Consider the following 20,814-nt stretch of genomic DNA (forward strand, 5'->3'; position numbering starts at 1 on the left):
ATGTGCGGGAGCGTGCACCCGGAATGCAGGGACACATTTGAAGCCGCCAAACGGCCATTGGCCGGGCGGCTAATGGTTAATCACCACTGGGGGTTTTTTTGTTTTTTTTTTTGCTAAATAAAAAAAGACTGAAAAGTTAAAAAAAATATATATTTTTCTTTGTTTCTGTTATAAAATTTGCAAATAAATAAATGTTCTTCATAAATTTAGGCCGAGATGTATTCTGCTACATTTCTTTGGTGAAAATAACCCAAATCAGTGTTTATTATTGTTCTGGACATTAATACTGAAAATGTTATAGGGAACTCCTAACCTCCTATTGATTAGTGGTTCCAAATTAATAACTACTGCAGTGGGGAACAGACACAAAACGATACACTCGGCATCTTTCCAAATAACTGTTCTGTTTATTTGTATTTGAAGTATTTTATACACACGATTATGTAGGGATCACATTAATATTACAATTGTACTTTATGGTAACAAGGGGCGTTCCATAGGCAGGCTGATTTCTAATCAGGACTTGAAAGAATGCAAACATGAAATGAGAACATTATTAATGCCGTGTGCACAATGAGTGCAGTGTACAATACATAGGCAAAGCACACAAAATAAAATGCAGAATTTACAAATTTCCTTTACAATTATTTAGTCTGTAGGAAAGTCAAAGTTATCAATTCCACAAACTATGTTCTATATCTGAAAATCGATCAGTCCTGATGTACTGATGGCCGATCTAATTTCTTGGGGCCCAATAATGTGAACAGTACAGATGACCCCTTTTTTTGGAAGTAGACAGTTTGAGGTTTTTAGTAAGAGGCATGGCGAGTTTTTTTGAAGTTGTAATTTATTTTGTCATCATTTTTTGGAAAATAAAGAAATTAAAACTTTTTTTTTCACAAATGTGGGCGTTTTTTATATACTGTCACCAATGCAGTACAGCATCATCATATAACTGGTGTGGCGGTGATCAGGGACACTGGTGACAGTACGAAGAAATAAAAAAAAAATTGTGTGTCAGGCTTTTTTTATTAATGAGAGTATAAAAAATACAGTGAGCGCTCCAATAGTCAGCAGCTGAACATTCAAGGAAAACACATAAAAGTCCCAAAAATATATATATAAAGAAAATGCAGCGCTGTGTGATGTTACTATATTGCAGGCAGATATAAATAATAAATGAAACCAAAGCAAATGAATAAATCAATAAATAAATAAATCACAGTCCAGTAATGGTGCTCGCTGATTCCCAGTGCAAAAGTTAGAAATGCGCACTAACCAGAAACGTATTAATAATACGTATGTGTATATGATATCATGGAGATTCCCCTCTTTTCTGGTAATGGGCAGGAGCTGAAGATAGTAGAAATGAAGCGCCCTCGTGTGGCGAAATGGAGGTCCAGCAGGTCACAGAAATCCTTACAGAAGTGTGTGAAGTGGAAAATTCCTCCTCTCAAAGGCTGGTGCAGGGATCAATCTGGGTCTGCAGAAGCTGAAAAGGCTCATCGCAGAAGACACAGGAAAGAACCCATAGTGTAGTAGGTTGATGAAAATTATTTTATTCAAGAAAAACAGGAGTGTTCAGGAAAAACTCACAATGGTGCCAGGTTTAATCAAATGACTGACTCTTTAAGATTAAAGATGGCCACCGGGCCTCCACGTGGCACCGGCGGCGTAGTGTCAATGGCGTCCTGGGCTCCGGTGGCCATCTTTAATCTTAAAGGGTCAGTCATTTGATTAAACCTGGCACCATTGTGAGTTTTTCCTGAACACTCCTGTTTTTCTTGAATAAAATAATTTTCATCAACCTACTACACTATGGGTTCTTTTCTGTGTCTTCTGCGATGAGCCTTTTCAGCTTCTGCAGACCCAGATTGATCCCTGCACCAGCCTTTGAGAGGAGGAATTTTCCACTTCACACACTTCTGTAAGGATTTCTGTGACCTGCTGGACCTCCATTTCGCCACACGAGGGCGCTTCATCTCTACTATCTTCAGCTCCTGCCCATTAACAGAGCAGAAAAGAGGGGAATCTCCATGATATCATATACACATGCGTATTATTAATACGTTTCTGGTTAGTGCGCATTTCTAACTTTTGCACTGGGAATCAGCGAGCACCATTACTAGACTGTGATTTATTTATTTATTGATTTATTTATTCATTTGCTTTGGTTTCATTTATTATTTATATCTGCCTGCAATATAGTAACATCACACAGCGCTGCATTTTCTTTATATATAGGCTTTTTTTTATTACATTTTTTTTTTCATAATACACAATCACCAGAGTAGTATAATGCTACCATAGTAACATTGTACTACTTTGGAGAAGTGATCAGTATTCTTTTTTTTTTTTTTACTCATTATGATTGCTGATAGGAAAGAATTTATTTTGCTATAAACAAGCATTTAACTAAATGCTTGTTTATAGCAATTAAATTGATTAATTCAGTTTTTTTTTTTGTGATTGGCCACAGCTAATCACATGACAAAGATGGGCTATGATTGGCCCAATCTGTACATGTGACCAATCACAGCTAGTGACACAATTGTGGATGGCATGAATGGAAGTCATCCATTGTTTACAATTATCATGTGACCTGCTGTGATTGGTCACAGCAGGTCACATGGTACTGGCAATGGGCCGGTACACAGATCTGTCATTGGATGGGTCGAAGGTACAGAGCACAGTGCAGCGCGATCCCGGAAGAACGTCATGACGCCCACTTGATGAAAGTCCCGCTCGGACATCATTCTGCTATTGGCCAGATGGAAACAGGTTTAAGACGGCCTTGATCATGTCTCTCTGCAGAGCTGAGAACACGATCCATCACTTCCCCTAGTAAAAGCACCACTTAGTGTACACCAAGCACATAGCTAGGCACACACTTAACCCTTTGATCACCCTAGATGTTAACCCCTTCCCAGCCAGTGTCATTAGTACAGTGTTAGTGCATATTTTTAGCACTGATCACTGTATTAGTGTCACTGGTTCCCACAAAATGTCAGTTAGTGTAAAAATGTCCACCGCAATATCGCAGTCCCGCTATAAGCTGCTGATCACCGCCATTACAAGTATGAAAAAAAAATCCTTTATGTACCATAGTTTATAGATGCTATAACTTTTGCACAAACTAATCAATATATACTTGTTGGGATTTTTTTTTTACAAAAACTAGAACTAGGAGAACATGGATTACATTTGTCAGTAGATCACATACCTTGTTTTCTCTCTCTCAGTGCGTCCAGAGGTGAAGGTGTGGGGCCGTCGTCAGTCGGATGATGTGACCAGACTTCAGTGCCTGGTGTACGGGTTTCACCCCCGACCTGTGGATGTGAAGTGGATGAGGAATGGGGAGGACCATGTTCCTTCAGATGAAATGACTCCAATTCTCCCCCATCCTGATGGCACCTATCAGACCAGAGTCAGTGTGGAAGTCCCAACCAAGGAGGGAGACACATACTCCTGTCATGTGGACCACAGCAGCCTGGGGGATGAGACTCTCAGTGTGAAATGGGGTGAGTAAGTAGGACTTCTGCTATCTGTCCATACACCGCGGGGTTATTTACTAAAATCTGGTGCAGCTCTGTATAGAAACCAATCAGCTTCCAGGGTTTATTGTCAAAGCTTCATTGAACAAGCTGAAGTTAGAAGCTGATTGGCTCCCATGCACAGCTGCACCAGATTCTGAGTGCTCCGGTTTTAGTAAATCTCCCCCTGTGTGTTTATCACAAGTAATGCTAAAATGGAAACATCCTTTGTAATAAGCCGGCTGTGTTTATGTCACTAAATGAATGAGAACGAGTGCAACCGAGGAACAAAACAAAGTACTGAGATACATAAATAGCATTCAGACCTACACAGCAGTATCTGGGGTAGTATTTCCTGCACTGTGGCTGGTCGGGGATTTGTTGAGATTTGAAATCCATTTACAATGAAGGATCTGCCTTTGTATGGTTATCTGTAGAAAATTCCAGAATCTCCATGTCATTGGCATGTCATCATTTCATATTGTACCAATGATCACTGTCAGATATATAAGATATATTGTTCTTGATATATTAATCATTAGTAAAAGTATTTCTCCCATGTTCTGTTCTGTAACATTGCCAATGGAGGGATTTGTTCTTCTTTTGTACCTCGGTAACTCTGGATTTAAAGGGTTAGTTCATACATAACTGAGAATTTACAGATAAAGTGTTACTAAACCCACAACAGTAAAAATCAGTCTGTATATGTTGTAAATCATGCTTGTTATACTCACTGTGGAACTTAAGAGGGTAATCCTCTGCCTTGTGTAAAAAAGGCTGTTTGATCCTGTCTTCTCTGATCCTGCCCTTTTTTTGCTGTCCCCAATCCATCAGCTATAGATAGAGCAGCAGTGGCAAGTCTACACATGTTCTGTTTACTGTGTATTGATAGGTGTGTTTTTCATTTTTGTTTTTTCTTTTGGGAGGCTGCATGTGATCAGCACAGGGCCAATCAGCGCTGTCCAGACAGAGAATCAGGGGTTATGCAGCTTTGTAGGATAGTCAGAGGAGAATGAAAACTCCTCCTATAAGATTAGCCAGTGCTCGGCCAGACATTGATAGAAGTCACAAGACTGCTACATACTGCTGGTGAGAAAAAGTATTAAGTAGTTTATATTTGCTAAAATAATTGCATTTCCATGTTGTGTGTACTGTGGGAGATCAGATGTAGTGAATGCAGGGTCCAGGGAGACCGGATATAGTGAATGCAGGGTCCGGGGAGACCGGATATAGTGAATGCAGGGTCCAGGGAGAGCAGATATAGTGAATGCAGGGTCCGGGGAGACCGGATATAGTGAATGCAGGGTCCGGGGAGACCAGATATAGTGAATGCAGGGTCCGGGGAGACCAGATATAGTGAATGCAGGGTCTGGGGAGACCAGATATAGTGAATGCAGGGTTCGGGAAGACCAGATATAGTGAATGCAGGGTACTGGGATTTGTAACACTTTAAAGGAGGCCATAGAGGCTGCCATTGCTGACTGGTTGATAATTGCCTGTTTGTCACACTGACCCTTTTGGCTTCACAAACCTAGAACAGGTATACAAATGAAGAGTCCAAATTTTACTCTGACTTAGTTGATTTGCATATTTTGTTCCAGGTCAATAACATAGAAAATAATGAAACCAGAGGGTCAGCATGACAGCCAAGTAAATGTTGGACACACCGGCTGGTTGCTCTGGACTCCCGGTGGGATGGGAAATCCCGAGAGAGCAGTGGAAGGCAGCGGGAGGGGTGGGGGGGCTCCCTTCTTGCTTCTTGTGCAAGCAATTGAGCGGCTAATTAGCCCCTCCAATTGCTTTTACAAGAGAGCCGACCGCCAGCTCTAAAAATCTGTATCGGGGGGATGCCTGCAGCTGCAGGAATCACTCCGGTACAACCACCAGAAACTCCAGAAGTGGCTAAGCTGCTCATGGCCGTGGTCACACTCTTGCCCCCTCCATGGACAGTTAATAGTGAAAAGACCTCACATAGGCTGGAGCTTTGGGTGGAGAAGAGGACAACACTGGACTGGGGGTGAGGGTTAATTATATTGTTTGATTCTACCCCCTAGACCTACTCCCACTACAGGGGTAGATGTTGACTAACTCCTGTAGCTGGGCTTTATAGTAATGGTGCAGGACCTTTTTTTGTGCAATGAGGTCATCTTTCCTCATCTTGAATCCCGGTTTTGGTTTGGACGTGTTCACAGCTTGGAAGCACAATCCCACTGCTTGCCACCAATGTAACGGAACCGGACCCTGACTGCACTTGGGTATTTCCGTTAAACTCCCGCTTCCCTGTCCAAACACAGATCCACGGACACCACCGCTGACCATACAAGAATAGACAACACCAGTCTTGTATTAAACCAGGAAATATACTGCTTTATTTTAACACAGACACAAGATATATACATTCAAGGGAATAATTCTCCCCTCCCTGCATAAGGACACAGGGCGGGGCAAACCAAATCTAGTGACCAGAGACACATCAGCAGACACCCCCCACCAAGCCAATATACAAGTACATACATCCCATAATAGTTTGCTCCCAAGCAAGACACACAATAGAACAAAGGGATACAACCACATGGCATTAAACAATGAACAACCCCCCACCCCACCTATACATGTCTACACAATATCAGGACATTTCACCCTGCACCCCTAACAGGCACAGGGTGACTTACACATAAGAGGGATATGGGGAGCTGAGACAGGGGTTTCCCCACCCCTCCAAAGTGAGCGGTGTTCCATGGGCCCCCCACCCAAAGTGACTCCCTTCACAATACTGTATATAGAATCTCTTTAGCACACCTTCTCTTTGTAAATGATTTGGAAGAATTTGCACCCTTCCCGAGGTGTTCCTTCCACGATGATCACACTAATGCCTGCTGACTGCACTGTGTTATTTATGGTGGACTGGTGATTGTTATCCTTCATGTTCCCCCCCAACACCGCACACATGTTTATGAAGTGTCAGGTCTGTTCTACACATTCCACAAACCCAAATCTCTGTGGACCTGGCTGTGCTCAAATCCATCCTCCTGGCACTGACATCATCCATGTGTGAGTCTGTTTCTTCATTATAGACCATTATATCTCATTTAGTGAATTATAATGTGCACTTGTAATGATATGATGGAACAATGCAGGAACAATGTGCTTCTATGACCTGCAATCAGCTGATTCTGGGACTAAATACACAAGACTGTCAGTAGATCTCACATCATGTTACTTCTGTGTTTCCCCAGATCCCCCTAAGGACAATACTCCTATAATTATCGGGGCTGTTGTGGTCGTTGCTGTAGCGCTGATTATCGGGGCCGTTATTGGAGTCATCATATACAGGAAACGCTCCGTTTTAGGTGAGATTACTGCACATTACACACCAGAGCTCTATTCATCATATAGGAGAACCAGACATGAGTCCTACACACTGATCAGCAGGAAGCCCTTGTATACGGACAACGAAGAAAATGATGTGTCGGCACAGAGGGAAATTTAAAGTGGTTGTAAAGGCTCAAGGATCTTTTGCCTTCATGCATTCTACGCATGAAAGGAAAAAACCTGTGTGCAGCAGTGCCCCCAGCCCCCTCATTACTTACCTGAACCCCATTGAGATCCAGCGATGTGCTCAACAGCCTTGGCTGCCCCGGGTCTCTGCCTCCTCATTGGCTGAGGCAGCAAGCGGTAACCATTGGCTCCCACTGCTGTCAATCATAGCCAGTCAGCCAATGGGGGGGGGGCCAAGCCACAGCTCCATGTGTGAATGGACACACCGAGCAACGAATTGGGAACACAACTGCTCGGGTGCCCTCATAGCTAGCTGCTTGCTATGGGGGACACCCGACAGAAAGGAGGAACGCCGGTAGGGGACCCAAGAAAAGAAAGATCCAAGTTGCTCTGTGCAAAACCGCTACACACAGCAGGTAAGTATAACATGTTTGTTATTTTATTTAAAAAAAAAAGAACCTTTTAGTATCCCTTTTAAAGGCCTTCATATGGTTCTGTTATCAAACATTTCTAAAAGCAAGCTCTCTAATTACAGTCCCTAGTTCAGTATGTTAGAATTTAAAGTTGTAACAGAATTGGTAATTGGCCAGACGGTGGCTGTAAATTGCAGTTCACTAAAGCTGGCCATACATTATACAATTTTCTTGTTCAATTTCCTTTAGATCTACCTTCACCTACAGTATGTAGTGCAAGGGCCTGCCTGATTGCATACAAATTGAAAGTGTTTAGCTTTGACCTCATATGATATGGTTTTGGTAAATCTAAAGGAAAATTGTATAATGTATGGCCAGCCTAAACAGGTACAATGTTAGAATCTATAATACAAAACAGGTCCAGAATGGGGAAAGCATGAATACTCTGCAGAATAATACACAATAGATGATGAAAGCTGCACTAACATGGAGTCCTCCCAGCAATGTCTATGTGGCTCAGTCATGGTAACATGTGGCTGTATAGTATAGTCTCTATTAGAAGTCTGGCTGAGAATCATCACTTCAGTAAACAGTTCACAACAAGAACAGCTTCCTGCTATTATCCTCATAAACCGCGTCCCTCACAGTGAAGTCCAGGGTGGCTCCGGTAACACAGGCAAACGGCTGGAACAGATATTGTACAGATATTGGTCAGGATTATCTAAAGTTTAGGGCAATTTGTGAAGACCATTGATGTCATTTGTAACAGGAAATCTCACCGACCAGCATCAGTGAAAACCATCCGAAGGTCTCCACTTCATTAAAAACAAAGTACCAGCAAATACAGAATAGAGATGTATACTTTTTAATGTGATAATTAATTAGAGATATTTGCGTGACTTATTATATATGAAGAGTTTCAAAAACAATTTTCTGGTTCCTAATGTATCAAATTCTGGTTTACTTTAGGAAAGACGCCTGCTGATCGCAATATTTATGTTCCGGCTCCCAGTAAGTAACATTATTATGTGTTCTGTCCCCTCCGCAGTGTTATATTATGGGGGCTGAGCTGTAGAGTGATGCATATTGATCTGATATTGAGGCAACATTGTTTACAGAGATCGCACTGGGGACAGGAGTGAAAATGATCTAGGAACAGATTGCATGCTGCGGGTTCATTCTGTGATGATCTATTTTCCAGTTCATTAAAGTAAATGTGAACCCTCCCTTGTAAAACAACCCATTCAGTTTAACCACTTGCCTACCGGGCACATATACCCCCTTCTTTACCAGGCCAATTTTCATCTTTCAGCGCTGTCGCACTTTGATTGACAATTGCGCGGTCATGGAAGATTGTACCCATATGAAATTTTTATCATTTTTTTCTCACAAATAGAGCTTTCTTTTGGTGGTATTTACTCGCCGCTGGGTACTTTATTTTTTGCGCTATAAACAAAAATTGCAAAAAATTTGAAAAAAAAAAAAATTTCTTTCTATTATAAAATTTTTCAAACAGGTAATTTTTCTCCTTCACTGATGTGCGTTGATGAGGCAGCACTGATGAGAACTGATAGGCAGCACTGAAGGGCACTGATAGGCAGCACTGATAGGCGGCACTGATAGGCGACACTGATGATGGGTACTGATAGCACTGATAGGTGGCACTGACTGGCAGCACTGCTGGGCACTGATTGGCACAACCACTGGGCACTGACAGGTGGCACTGATTGGCAGCACTGCTGGGCACAGGTAGGTGGCACTTCTGGGCACAGGTGTGTGACACTGCTGGGTGCACTGCTGGGCACAGATGGGTGCACTGCTGGGCACAGGTGGGCGGAGCTAGTGAGCGCACTGCTGGGCACAGGTGGGCGGAACTTGTGGGTGGCACTGCTGGGCACCGATCGGTGCCGATCCCTGCTCTGACAACTGCCGTTTCTCGGCAGTACTTTCCTCACGATCTGACAGCATGAGGAAAGTGCAGCCGAGAACCGGCAATTGCATTTCCCGGTGATCAGCGTGTCATTGGACACGGCTGATCACGTGGTAAAAGGCCGCGGTGATTGGCCTTTTACCACATCACGTGATCAGCTGTGTCCGTAGGACACAGCGATCACGGAGATCGCCGGGGGCGCGCAGGAGAGCGCGTTCTGGGAGGACGTCATATGACGTCCACCCAGAACTGGCCAGCCGCAGTGTAGCCGTCATTCAGCTATCTGAGGTCGGCAAGTAGTTAAAATATAAATGAAAGTCAAAACATTTGTGTATAGATATAAAAACCATTATAAATACATTTTTTTTTGTTTTTTTTTCTTTATAAGGCCTCATGCACACAGGGCGTTTTTTTTTTACAGCCACGTTTAGGGGTGTCAGGCGATATTATTTTTTATTTTTCTTCAAAACAGCCCTCCATGTTATCCTATGTGTCCATGCACACATAGACTTTTAGAAGCTTTTAGCAGCAGGAAAAAAAAATATCTGGGTGGGCATAGTGGGGCACTTTTGATGTCCTACAAATCCTATCGGAGCCTCTTTCCAAAGTGAGTCTCTGCTTGGTACCCCCCATGTAGGAACACACCGAGATCTCCATCCACCAGAGGTTTCCTATACGTCCCAATTCACTGGGACCTGCAGTGTGGATAGAAGTGAGATCCATTTATTCTTCATTGTCTTTCATTCATCCTTCTCTATTGGTGCTCTGTGAATGATATTTTGTACATACACGTAGATGGACTGATCACCTCGGGGGGTAAAGGGAGTAGGAGAGTTACTGCGAGCCTTCCTTTGCTTCTCTGTAGGTTTGGCATCCTTAAAGATACTATGAGTAAAGCTGACCATTGTCGGTTCAAATCTTGGCCGGTCCCTGCTAAACCAGCCAAGATTTGAACCATGTATGAGCGGGCTGAATGTAACCGAGTTGATTGATCGATCAACCTGAGTACAATCCGGCTGTCAAGCGACTTTGCAGGAAAGAAAATCTCTCCGTCCATGGCCGGGTTAAGTGACAGTTGTAAAGGGTAGAGTGATGGGTGAGATAGACATTGTGGGGGAAGAAAGGGAATGTTTCATTCAGCATGAAGTAGTGAAAATGTGATTTTGCTCGTCCCATCACCTGTTATGATATATATTTCCTAATTGCCAATTCATACATACATGGTGTGATAGAGGTCAATGACTTACCTGCTTTCTTCAGAATTTTCTCTGTTTGGTCAGGCTACATGCACACGGGTGCTTTGGCCCATCAGCATCAGATCTGTGTTTTTGGACTCCCGGGAGGCATAGGTGCAGCATCCTGCTCTGCTGCCAGCAGCCGGTCAGATCTATGGCAGGTAAAATGACATGGCGGGTGGACGTATGCCCCGATCACAGGATTCCTGTGGGAATTGGTACTGATGGGTCAAACTATCTGTGTGCAAGAGGCTGTCTGAGGGCAGGCATTCATATTTCTGTAGGCTGAAACTAACCATAGTTACCAACACATTCTATCTGCAGACAATGAAGAGAATGCTCCTAACTCCTCCAACAACTGAATGTGAGTCCCTGAATGTCATTACCCAGCTGTCTGCTTTGTATTACTATTATAAGTCTGTCTCCTGTCTAGTTATGTACAGTAGTACGCATGTTTGTATTCTATGTCACTGATTATCACATTGCTGTGACATCTTTCTTTATCCTCATGAATTGAACATTATCTGTTTATTTAATTACCACCCTATATTATTTCATATGTTCCCTTATCACCACCTTGAACAGATTTTCTCCCTGCTCTTCTCAGTAGACATCTCATTGAAACTCACATCTATTGCCAACCTGAGTGATATTTTGAGGAGAAAAAACTCCATCTGATATTCTTTATGAAAGTGTGGGCACAATTCACTAAAGTTCATCGGATGAGTTAAGTCAGTCACATGACCACATATCACATGTGATACTGAAAATGTCAATTCACTATTGCTAGTATGCGGTATGTACTGCAAAAACACTCGGTAAATACGGCATAAAAAGATCTTTACAGTCAATTCAGAAAAGGAAAAAATAATTAAATGCATGCGGTAATTTAAGTAGTGGTCCAGGCATGCGGTATGTACTGATATCGGTCAGTACTGTCATGGGTTGTTAAGGACTCCATTGCCACCCATTCCTTAACAATCTAAGAGTCATCAGCTGTCAGCGGGGTTCCCCACTGACAGCTGAATGTAAAAAATAAAAAAAATAAATTGCCGGCCATTAATTGCCCCCCTCCATCCATCCATACCAAGCCCTTCAGGTCTGGAATGGGTTTTAAGGGGAACCCCCATGCCAAAGTTAACCCCACCTCCCCAAATCCATACCAGACCCTTATCCAGGCATGCAGGTCAGGAGGGGGGGGGGGGCAAGCGACCCCCCCCCCTCCTGCCCCCCCCCCCCCTCCTCCTCCTCAACAATACCAGACCACATACCCTCAACATGGGAGGGTGCTTCAGGGCCCCCAGATCCAGTCCCCCCCCCCCATGTGAATGAGTATGCAGTACATGGTACCACTACCTACCCATTCACAAAAAAAAAACTAGTGTGAAAAAAGACAGGTAACAGTCTTTGACAAGTCCTTTGTTAGAAGAAGAAAAATAAAAGAATGTCCCCCAAAATAGATCCAACGTCAATCACGATGCCCACTGCCACCGCTACCTGAAAAAATAAATTAAAGAAAGGCTTTGCTGTCGACGCTGGCTCCCGCCATCCGACTGCTCCGCTGGCTTGACAGTTCTTAAAAATGTAAGGGGCGGATGATGTCACAAGGGGGCGAGGTCACATACATGATGTCGCTGGGCAGCCCTACCCCTTACATATTTAAAGCGGAGCTCCACCCAGAAGACGAAGTTCCACTTTAAGCACTGCTCCCCATTAAAGATTGGCACCTTTGGGGAGCAGGTACCCGAATTTGACAGGTACCGCTCCCACTTCCGGTCTGATCGCCTAGGCGATCCCTTCCTGTAGTCTTTTGGGACACGTGACAGGTCCCAGAAAACTACAGGACCATTCAGGAAGCGCAGCGCTTCTCGCGCATGCGCAGTAGGTACCCGGCTGTGAAGCCGCAAGCTATCACAGCCGGGTGCCCGCACTGAAGATGCCGGCCTCCTGGAATACAGGACGGCCTATGAAACAGGCTGCGGGGGGAGATACCTAGGAACAGGTAAGTGGCTGTTTTTTAAAAGTCAGCAGCTACAGTTTTTTTGACAGAATGAGTGGAACTCGGCTTTAAGAACTGTCAAGCCAACGGAGCAGTTAGACAGCGGGAGCCAACGTCGAGAGGAGAGCCTTTTTTCTTCCTTTTTTCTGTTTTCAGGTGGTGGGCATTGTGATTGACATTGGATCTACTTCGGGGGACATTCTTTTATTTTACTTAGACTGTCTCCTGTCATTTTTCACACTAGTTTTTTTTTTTGTGAATGGGTAGTGGTACCATGTACAGCATACTCATTCACATGGGGGGGGGGGGGGGGTTCGGTTTCTGGGGGCCCTCTTGCTAAAGGGGGCTTTCAGATTCCGACAAGCCCCCTGTCCTCAGACCACCACAACAACCGGCCAGGATTGTGGGAAGAGGCCCATGTTGAGGGCATGTGGTATGGTTCAGGAGGGGGGGCGCTCGCTCGTCCCGCCTCCCCCCCCCCTTCCTTTTTTTGACTTGCCAGGCTGCATGCTTGGATAAGAGTCTGGTATGGACTTTGGGCCCCCATTTCTTTTTTAAATTCTGTCATGAGGGTTCCCCTCAAAATCCATACCAGACCCGAAGGGCTTGGTATGAAAGGAGGGGGACCCCACACCATTTTATAAATTATTTTTTGAATTGCTGGCAATTCTTTTACATTCAGCTGTCAGTGGGAAACCCCTCTGACAGCTGAAACATTAACGCATAGTTTTCACAACTAAAATACCGCATGACTTGATAAAATCCTACTGCATACTCGGATGTGGTAAGGTACCGCTTAGTGAATTGTGTCCTGTGTTCAGTAAATTTTCATGTCTGTGGTAAGATTTGTGTTGTGTAGCATTACCTTTAGTGAACTAAACAAAATACTATCAAAATAAGCAAAAACGCATAAAATATAGCTCTAGTGTTACACCTTTTTTGATTTCATGTGAAGGAGGAAAATATTGTATCAATGGCTGCCAAAGTGTCACTCCACCCAAATCTGATTGGTGGGCTGGAGCTCACAGCTTCACCTCCCTTCCCATAGAGTCTGAGAGCTGCATGAACACTCTCTGTGCAGAAATATAAATAGGATCCTACAGCAAGGTTTCCCAAAAAAGGTTCCTCCAGAGGTGGTTAGGGGTTCCTTGATCAATGAGCCTCTCAGATTCCCACTGACACCATTGATCTTTATAGCTATCTATAAGGGGCTAAGTCCTCCCAATGACCACAAATGTAAGGATCGTTCTTCCCACTGACCATCACAAGAATGTATCACGAGTTGTAGATATAGAATTTTTAGCAGGGGATCCCTGAGATCGGAGAGTCGGGTTCCTCTGTGTTGAAAAGATTGAGAAAGTCTGTCCTACAGGGAGAATGAGACCTTTCTATTAGATACACCAGGTGTGAGGACCCGTCCACCTACTGTATGCCACCAGATCAGGAATTAGTAGTTTGACATCTTCCCATATCTAATACTGAAACATCCATTTGGGGGGATCTCATACATTAATAGAAGATGTCAGATAATATAATGGAATCATCAGATCTAGATGAGTTTCATAGTCACAACGTTCATTTTATAACCTCAGCATTGTAATAACAATACAACCAACTGTTATTCTTCACAATCCAATATAAGTGTACTTCAAACATCTCCTTTCTTGTTATGAGTGATGCCTGTCTGCTGGCCCTCAATTTCCACAACTTCCTGGATTCCCAGCATGCTTTGCAGCTTCTCCTCTGCTGTTTGCTTTCCATTTCTAAGGACTACATATCCCATGGTATCTTGCTGCTTGCAAGCAGTGATTCTTGTACTGACTCCACCTCCTGAGAAGCCTCCTCCCAGCCCCCAGTTCCGAAGGCAGGCTCTGTGAAATGTGTGACACAGCAGTGCCTATAAACAGGGCAGAGTGAATATGTGTGACAATAGAACTTATTTTAGGATCTGAGAATAGAAGTTTGTTTTCTTCATATTAGACACAAACCCTGGAGCCCCTCACCATGTGTAGGCGAAAACCCAACGTGACACATACTGTATCCACCGTCTACAAGCCTGCCACCCAGGGACTTACTGTACAATATACAGTATATTGCAGCGCTGGAAATATGTGAAATGTTAACCACTTGCCCTCCAGAGGATTTACCCCCCTTCTTGACCAGGCCATTTTTTTGCGATACGGCACTGCATTATTTTAACTGACAATTACACAGTCATGCAACACTGTACCCAAATTAAATTTAGGTCCTTTTTTTCCCCACAAGTAGAGCTTTCTTTGGTGATATTTGATCGCCTGTGTGTTCTTTTATTTTTTGTGCTATAAAAAAAAGTGACAATTTTGAGAAAGAAACAACATTTTTTACTTTTTTCTATTAAACATGTCCAGTAAAAAAAATTGTAAAAAATCAAATTGTCATAAATTTAGACCAAAATGTATTCTGCGACATGTCTGTGCTAAAAAAAATCCCAATGCATGTAAATTAATTGGTTTACGTGAAAGTTATAGCGCCTACAAATGATGGTATATAAACTGTAATTTATTTTTACTAGCAATGGCGGTTATCAGCGACTTATAGTGGGACTGGGGCGGGCATTCTGACACTGGGGGGGAGCTGACTTGGTGACACCAATACAGTGATCAGTGCTAATAAAAGCACTGACACTGTACTAATGGCACTGGGCAGGAAGGGGTTAACGTGGGGTGATCAAAGGGTTAACTGTGTGCTGTTTTACTATGGCGTGTGTGTTTCACTGTAAGCACACTGCTTTGCATGGCTGGGCTATGCATAGCCATGCAAAGCAGTATGCAGGAGCTGACAGAAACAGTTCTCCCACCCCCACCCCCCATCAGAGATGCTAGACAAACACCGACTCATCCCCTACCCAGAACTGTAAAATCACGTCTGTATATATACGTGATTTTGCACGCCCATTCCGCCCTGTAGCTGTACTTCTGCTATAGGGAGGGTGGGAAGCAGTTAAAGGTATATAAAATTATTTAACATAAATATTACAATAACTAATACTATCAGCTCACATATTCTCCTCTACATTGGTGACATTGGGCCCCATCAAGAGAAAGGTGACAAAGTGTCAGATCAGAGGTCCTAGTTAGTACAAAGACTTCTATCATTTATATTATAACATTTACATTGGAGTACAACCAAAAATAAAAATCTTTGTCTTTACAGGATGACAATTGTCTGAAGATCATCAACAAGGAGACGGAAGATATTGAGCCGTTCTGCTTTCAATCTGCCGGCTTGTTTTAGCATTTTATTCTCTACTTTCAGGTGGACCCGTCTTCTATTGAATAATGAGCACTTTGTTCAGGATGTTTGGATCATTTTTAGATATAAATTTATTTTTAGCATTCTGTTTAAGGACCTCCCCTTCCTGTATTAATTTTGGATGGATGAATTTTTATTGGTGTCTATTACCTGATTGAACGATTTTATCATACTTCCTGTTCTGTCTGACACTCCTCAAAAGAAAGGAATTGGAGGGAAATTTCCCTGACAGGGTCCACACAGCAATAACAATTTTATAGTCCCAACTCTTCCCTACTTTGTCTATAATAAACAAAAAAAAAAGTGTTTATTAAAAGTATTTCTGTTAAACTGATTTTGCCATATGTGAAATCAGATCTGTGTATTGCAGAGTAGATGGGAAGAATGAACAAATCCTATTTTATTATTAAGTTGAATACTAGGTTTGCTTTTTCTTGCACAGTTACATCGGCCTGGCTTAGATCAATGTATGTATGTATATCACATACCTCACCGCTCCCTGTATAACACTGGAAATTGCTGTAGTAGCTGCTGTTGCTGCTACTACAGTGATATCAGCAGTCTTCTGGCCCCAGTGCTGAGTGTCTCCCTTCTGTGTACTAACCTCAGGGGGTCATTCGCTCAGCACAGGCTGTGAAATCTGTATTCTAGCTGCCCAAATCGAGTTCTGCTCTCATTCCTTCCCACAACAAGCAAGGTCCTCCCCTCAGTTACTAGTCCTAGCAGGTTGGTGTCTGACATCTGGTGTCAGCTGAGGTATATTAGAGCATGCTTGTGTTTGTTCAGCTATCACTCCTGTCTGGACTGGAGAACTTGAGGTTCTTGCAGCAATCTTCCAGCCTATTGGTTGATTTTCAGAGATGTGTGATGGGCTGTGATACCTTGCATGTCGGCCGACCTCCCTCATTGCTGCACTTTTGGAACCCAGGTCTGTGACACTAACAATTGAGCAAAATCTATGCAGATGAACTGTGAGCGCTGAACTTCAGAAACATCCGTTAAATGCCTGTTCTAACTATAAGATGTGCAACTGACCAAAGGCCCAGAGGGTATAAAACACACAACATTGGCAAGGTAAAAAGTCATCAATGTAGCTGTGACAAACAACATGGGGAGGATGGGTGGGAAATGTCGGAGGACTGCAGAGGAGCTCAGAATATAACAGATCCCACCCCTTTCAGTAGAAAAGAGACCCTTCATTTAATATGTTTTAGATTTCTGCTCATAATGACAGGTTCCCTTTAAGGGTTCAGCTGATACAGTATGGTGTTGGTTTTGTTAAAGATCTCTGATTTCTATTATACAAGCATTTTGCTATCAATAATTTCTTTTGCAATGGGGTTGTGTTTGTCCTTTACTGTGTTCACATTTATACTCAGTTTATTTTTTAAGAAATGTTTTATGTCATAAAGAAGCATTTACATTACAAAGCAAAACTTTAGTGGAATAAACATTGCAGACAGGGAGAGTTCAGGCAATGCCTGCTGGGAAATAAAAGGATCATGGCCAATATTCTGTACGGTCAGGTCTGGTACTCGGGTGGGGTTCACCACCCAATGAGAGTGCAGGAGTGGAGTGTGTACAGTCAGGGCTGGAGAGATGGAAATGATCATGCTCAGTATGTGACTGTATGGGGGGATTTGCTGGGGGTGCAGATTGTAAAATACAAGGTGGACAGTTAAAGTGGTTGTAAACCTCAGACATGAAATATGTACAAAGCACATCCCTCTATAGTGTGTACTTGTCTCAATTAAGAGCACTAAGTGTCATTTCTGTCTGCTGCCTCCTTCCTGTGCTGTCATCATGACAAGTTTTCCTGACGGCAAGAGAAAAATGGTGATGGGGAGGGAGCTCCATCAGATTGATAGCCTCAGCTCTGAAACCTATATGCTGTGTGGAGTGGGGGGGTTTGTTCCCTCCAATCAACTCTCAGAGCTCTCCTCACTGAGCTCTGCTGTGTGTAATTTCTGTTCTCTGTCCCCTTTTTCTGAACTCTCAGACAAGCTTTATAAATTCAGCACTGTGAATACATGTAGAGAAGACTGCAGATAAACAGGTACAACTTATGTAGGAGGATTTGTTTCATCTCTGTGTATCACCTGAGGCCAGTCACTTCACTAGGTATATGTAAGGGTTTGCAACCACTTTCAATGTGTACTGATCCTGCAATCCATCCAGCAGCAGGCTTGGTGAGGGCATGTCACTTTAATGATCTACTACATGTTTGAACACTTTGATTGCCAAAAGGATCCCTATAAAGAGAATCTGACTTTGCCGCTCAGAACAAAGTAACGGTCTATTTAAAGGCCACCCAACGTACCTCATCATTTCCCCGACTCCATTGTTTTGCAGTCTTTACCTCTGTGTAGGCTCCATGTCAGATGGGATTGGCTCTTTTATAGGGTGATGGTGTCACCCTCCTCTCTCACTTGTCAGTGTTCTGGCTGGTCGCTCATCCCCAAGCACTGCATTCTGGGAAGAAGTCACATCCTGTCCCACACCCCGGTATTTTTGGGGGACTTCAACAGAGTGGGGTATCACTGCAAAGGGAAGTGTAAATGAGTTGTGGGAGTGAGCTTTAAAGAGACCCTGTCACTTCGCCCTGAACTCTGAAAGTAGCAGTCTCTATTATATCTGATAGCAGGGTGTTTGAGACCCCAAATATAAAAATGTGTCAGCATTATATGTGTTGTGATTGGATGAAGACGTACATCCCCCCAGCCTAACATCCTTCTGCCCTGAATATATTAAACCCATCATATTGTTCAGCGGGGTTTTCTCTTCTTCTATGATGACACCCGTTAGACAACAGCAATCCGGAGCCTAAACCATGAACATGTTGTGAGGATTTATTGGGTTTGAAATAAAAATAATTTGTGAAGCTGCGAATCATTTCGCTGTCATGTCTACCCAAACCTTCTGTCCTGAAGCAGATGTTCCTTCTAAGGAGCAGACATAGATATAGGAGGGTATGATGTATACATTACAGACCGGCCTTATTAGGGCTTGACCGGACATGTGGCAGCGCTTGCTGCTCCTCTGAAAAGCAGTGACAGGCGGCTGGGATGGGATATGTCACCTCCTCTCTGCCTGTTTTAACCCTGAAAATGGCTAACCACTTCACTGCAACTGCATGCATTGCACACAACTGCAGGGCAGGTGCAGCACAGCCCCATTCACTTCAATGGGTCACCATTGACATTGCGGCTGTGGCATGTGTGCAGCCCTGAGGGGTGCATGTCTTGGGTGGTCAGGAACGGTGAATTTGCTGCCCTTTCCACATCATATAAAGAAGAGTTATCACTATCTTTTACAGTACGGAGTTCCTGATAGGACGGAGTCCATGTAGTACTGTGTCCCATCATCCTTGGTGCCCCGGAACACTAGCTGTGATGTTAGACAGGGTGCCCCTCCCCCCTTAGTGCATGGCTGCCACACAACACAGCGAGCAAGGAGATGACTGCTTTGATAGCAAGCACCTGCCTCCAACTAACAGCACATGTCCAAGGCAAGCACAGGCAGGAGGAATGCAGAAGAAGGTGATGTGTGTCGCCTCCCTTCCCTCGGCATTGTTATTGCTGGTGCTTGCCTCAGACAAGTGCTGGGAGCTGGAGACAGTCGTAGGGAAAGCAGCCGTCTCCTTGCTAGTGGTGTTGTTGGGCGGCTGTGTGCCAAGAGGGGGCATCCTTTCCATCATCACTGCTCGTGTTACAGGACACCTAAGGAGATGGGAAAATGCTGCATTTACTTTGTCTCATAAGGAACTCGTTAGTATAAAAAAGTGATCATTCTTCTTTAAGTTACATTTTGCTCAACATAAGAAGCTGCTTGGATGGCTGTGAAATGTAAACATTACAGAACAAGTCCAGTTACATGTGACTAAGGCCCGGTTCACACTAGAATGCGGTGCAGGAAATCCGCCATCCATGTGGGTTCCCCACACCGCATTCTAACTGCACTGCCCTTGTGATCTGCAGGGGGGTTAGTGCAATGTTAATGACACCACAAACACAGGTCACAAATGCAGTGCGTATCCTGCGCCAGATTGCAGGGTACAACATGACCATGTGATCTGGTTGCAGTGCATTTCCAGACTTGGTGCAGAACTTGGGTGCCATTTGAGTGGATTCAAAATGAATTGGTCAGCTTGCACTGCACTGAATCACGTGAATTGTACAGAATGCAGTGTGCATCCGTGTGATCCATAGTGGGAACCTAGGCTAACCCCCGCTAGATATACCATGACCTGGATACATTTCACCCTTCACAGATATATTGCCAAATCTGCATGAACAAGTTACAAGTACAGATTTCTATAAAATAATTTGACCGTCTTTATTTGTAAACATCGTTACTTTCCTGCAAAAAAAAACTGTTTTGTGAATCTGGCAGTTATCTATGCAGAATTTTGCAATGTAATCAAGATAAATTGTATTTTAATACATTGATATGTTTAGATGATTGTAAATTTCCTTCTTACATATTTGCATTGTCAATAAATCTTTTCTAAACAAGTTTCTATATGTTTCTTATTTGTGGGATGGGGTCCCTGGTGGCACAAATAACTACACTGGGTTTGTTCAGTAAGGCACCACATAGAGAAAGGATGCCATGCAGTAATCTCTATTGACCAATCACATTCCAGTATAGTCAGTCTGTGCTGAGAAGGGTCCTATAGTGGGGCAGTGGAAGGGCCGATGTGTGAAATCTGTGAACTTGTCTGCCGTGGTATTAGGGACGTTGAGCCTCTAGTGAGCGTGATATAATGTATGGTGTGTTGAGTGTAGTAGAGTCCGGCTGCCAGAACTAAAGGGGTTCTCTTTCCAGTACGAGTGATTGGCCCATAATGAGTCGGTCCCTGGGGGAGCACCATGGGTGTCCCCACAGTATAGAAATGTGGGATATGACACCCTGT

General features: G+C 43.5%; 1 protein-coding gene across 2 annotated transcripts in view; it reads left to right on the plus strand.

Moving 5' to 3' along the window:
- The window catches only part of LOC149438086 (class I histocompatibility antigen, F10 alpha chain-like), an 83,514-nt gene extending 63,101 nt beyond the window's left edge, over nucleotides 1–20,413 (plus strand). The window contains exons 4-8 of one of the 2 annotated variants that reach the window (XM_089660233.1): nucleotides 3,243–3,521; nucleotides 6,770–6,883; nucleotides 8,414–8,455; nucleotides 10,934–10,973; nucleotides 15,801–20,413. In XM_089660233.1, the coding sequence (XP_089516359.1) occupies nucleotides 3,243–3,521; nucleotides 6,770–6,883; nucleotides 8,414–8,455; nucleotides 10,934–10,971 (473 nt within the window). In that variant the 3' untranslated portion in view covers nucleotides 10,972–10,973; nucleotides 15,801–20,413. The remainder of the gene's footprint in view (nucleotides 1–3,242; nucleotides 3,522–6,769; nucleotides 6,884–8,413; nucleotides 8,456–10,933; nucleotides 10,974–15,800) is intronic. The other variant, XM_089660234.1, reaches the window with a different exon arrangement.
- Nucleotides 20,414–20,814: the final 401 nt, after the last annotated feature.

This window comes from Staurois parvus, unplaced genomic scaffold, assembly GCF_062004578.1.
Source record: "Staurois parvus isolate SC_StPar_1 unplaced genomic scaffold, SC_StPar_1.0 ptg001220l, whole genome shotgun sequence".
NCBI lineage: Eukaryota > Metazoa > Chordata > Amphibia > Anura > Ranidae > Staurois > Staurois parvus.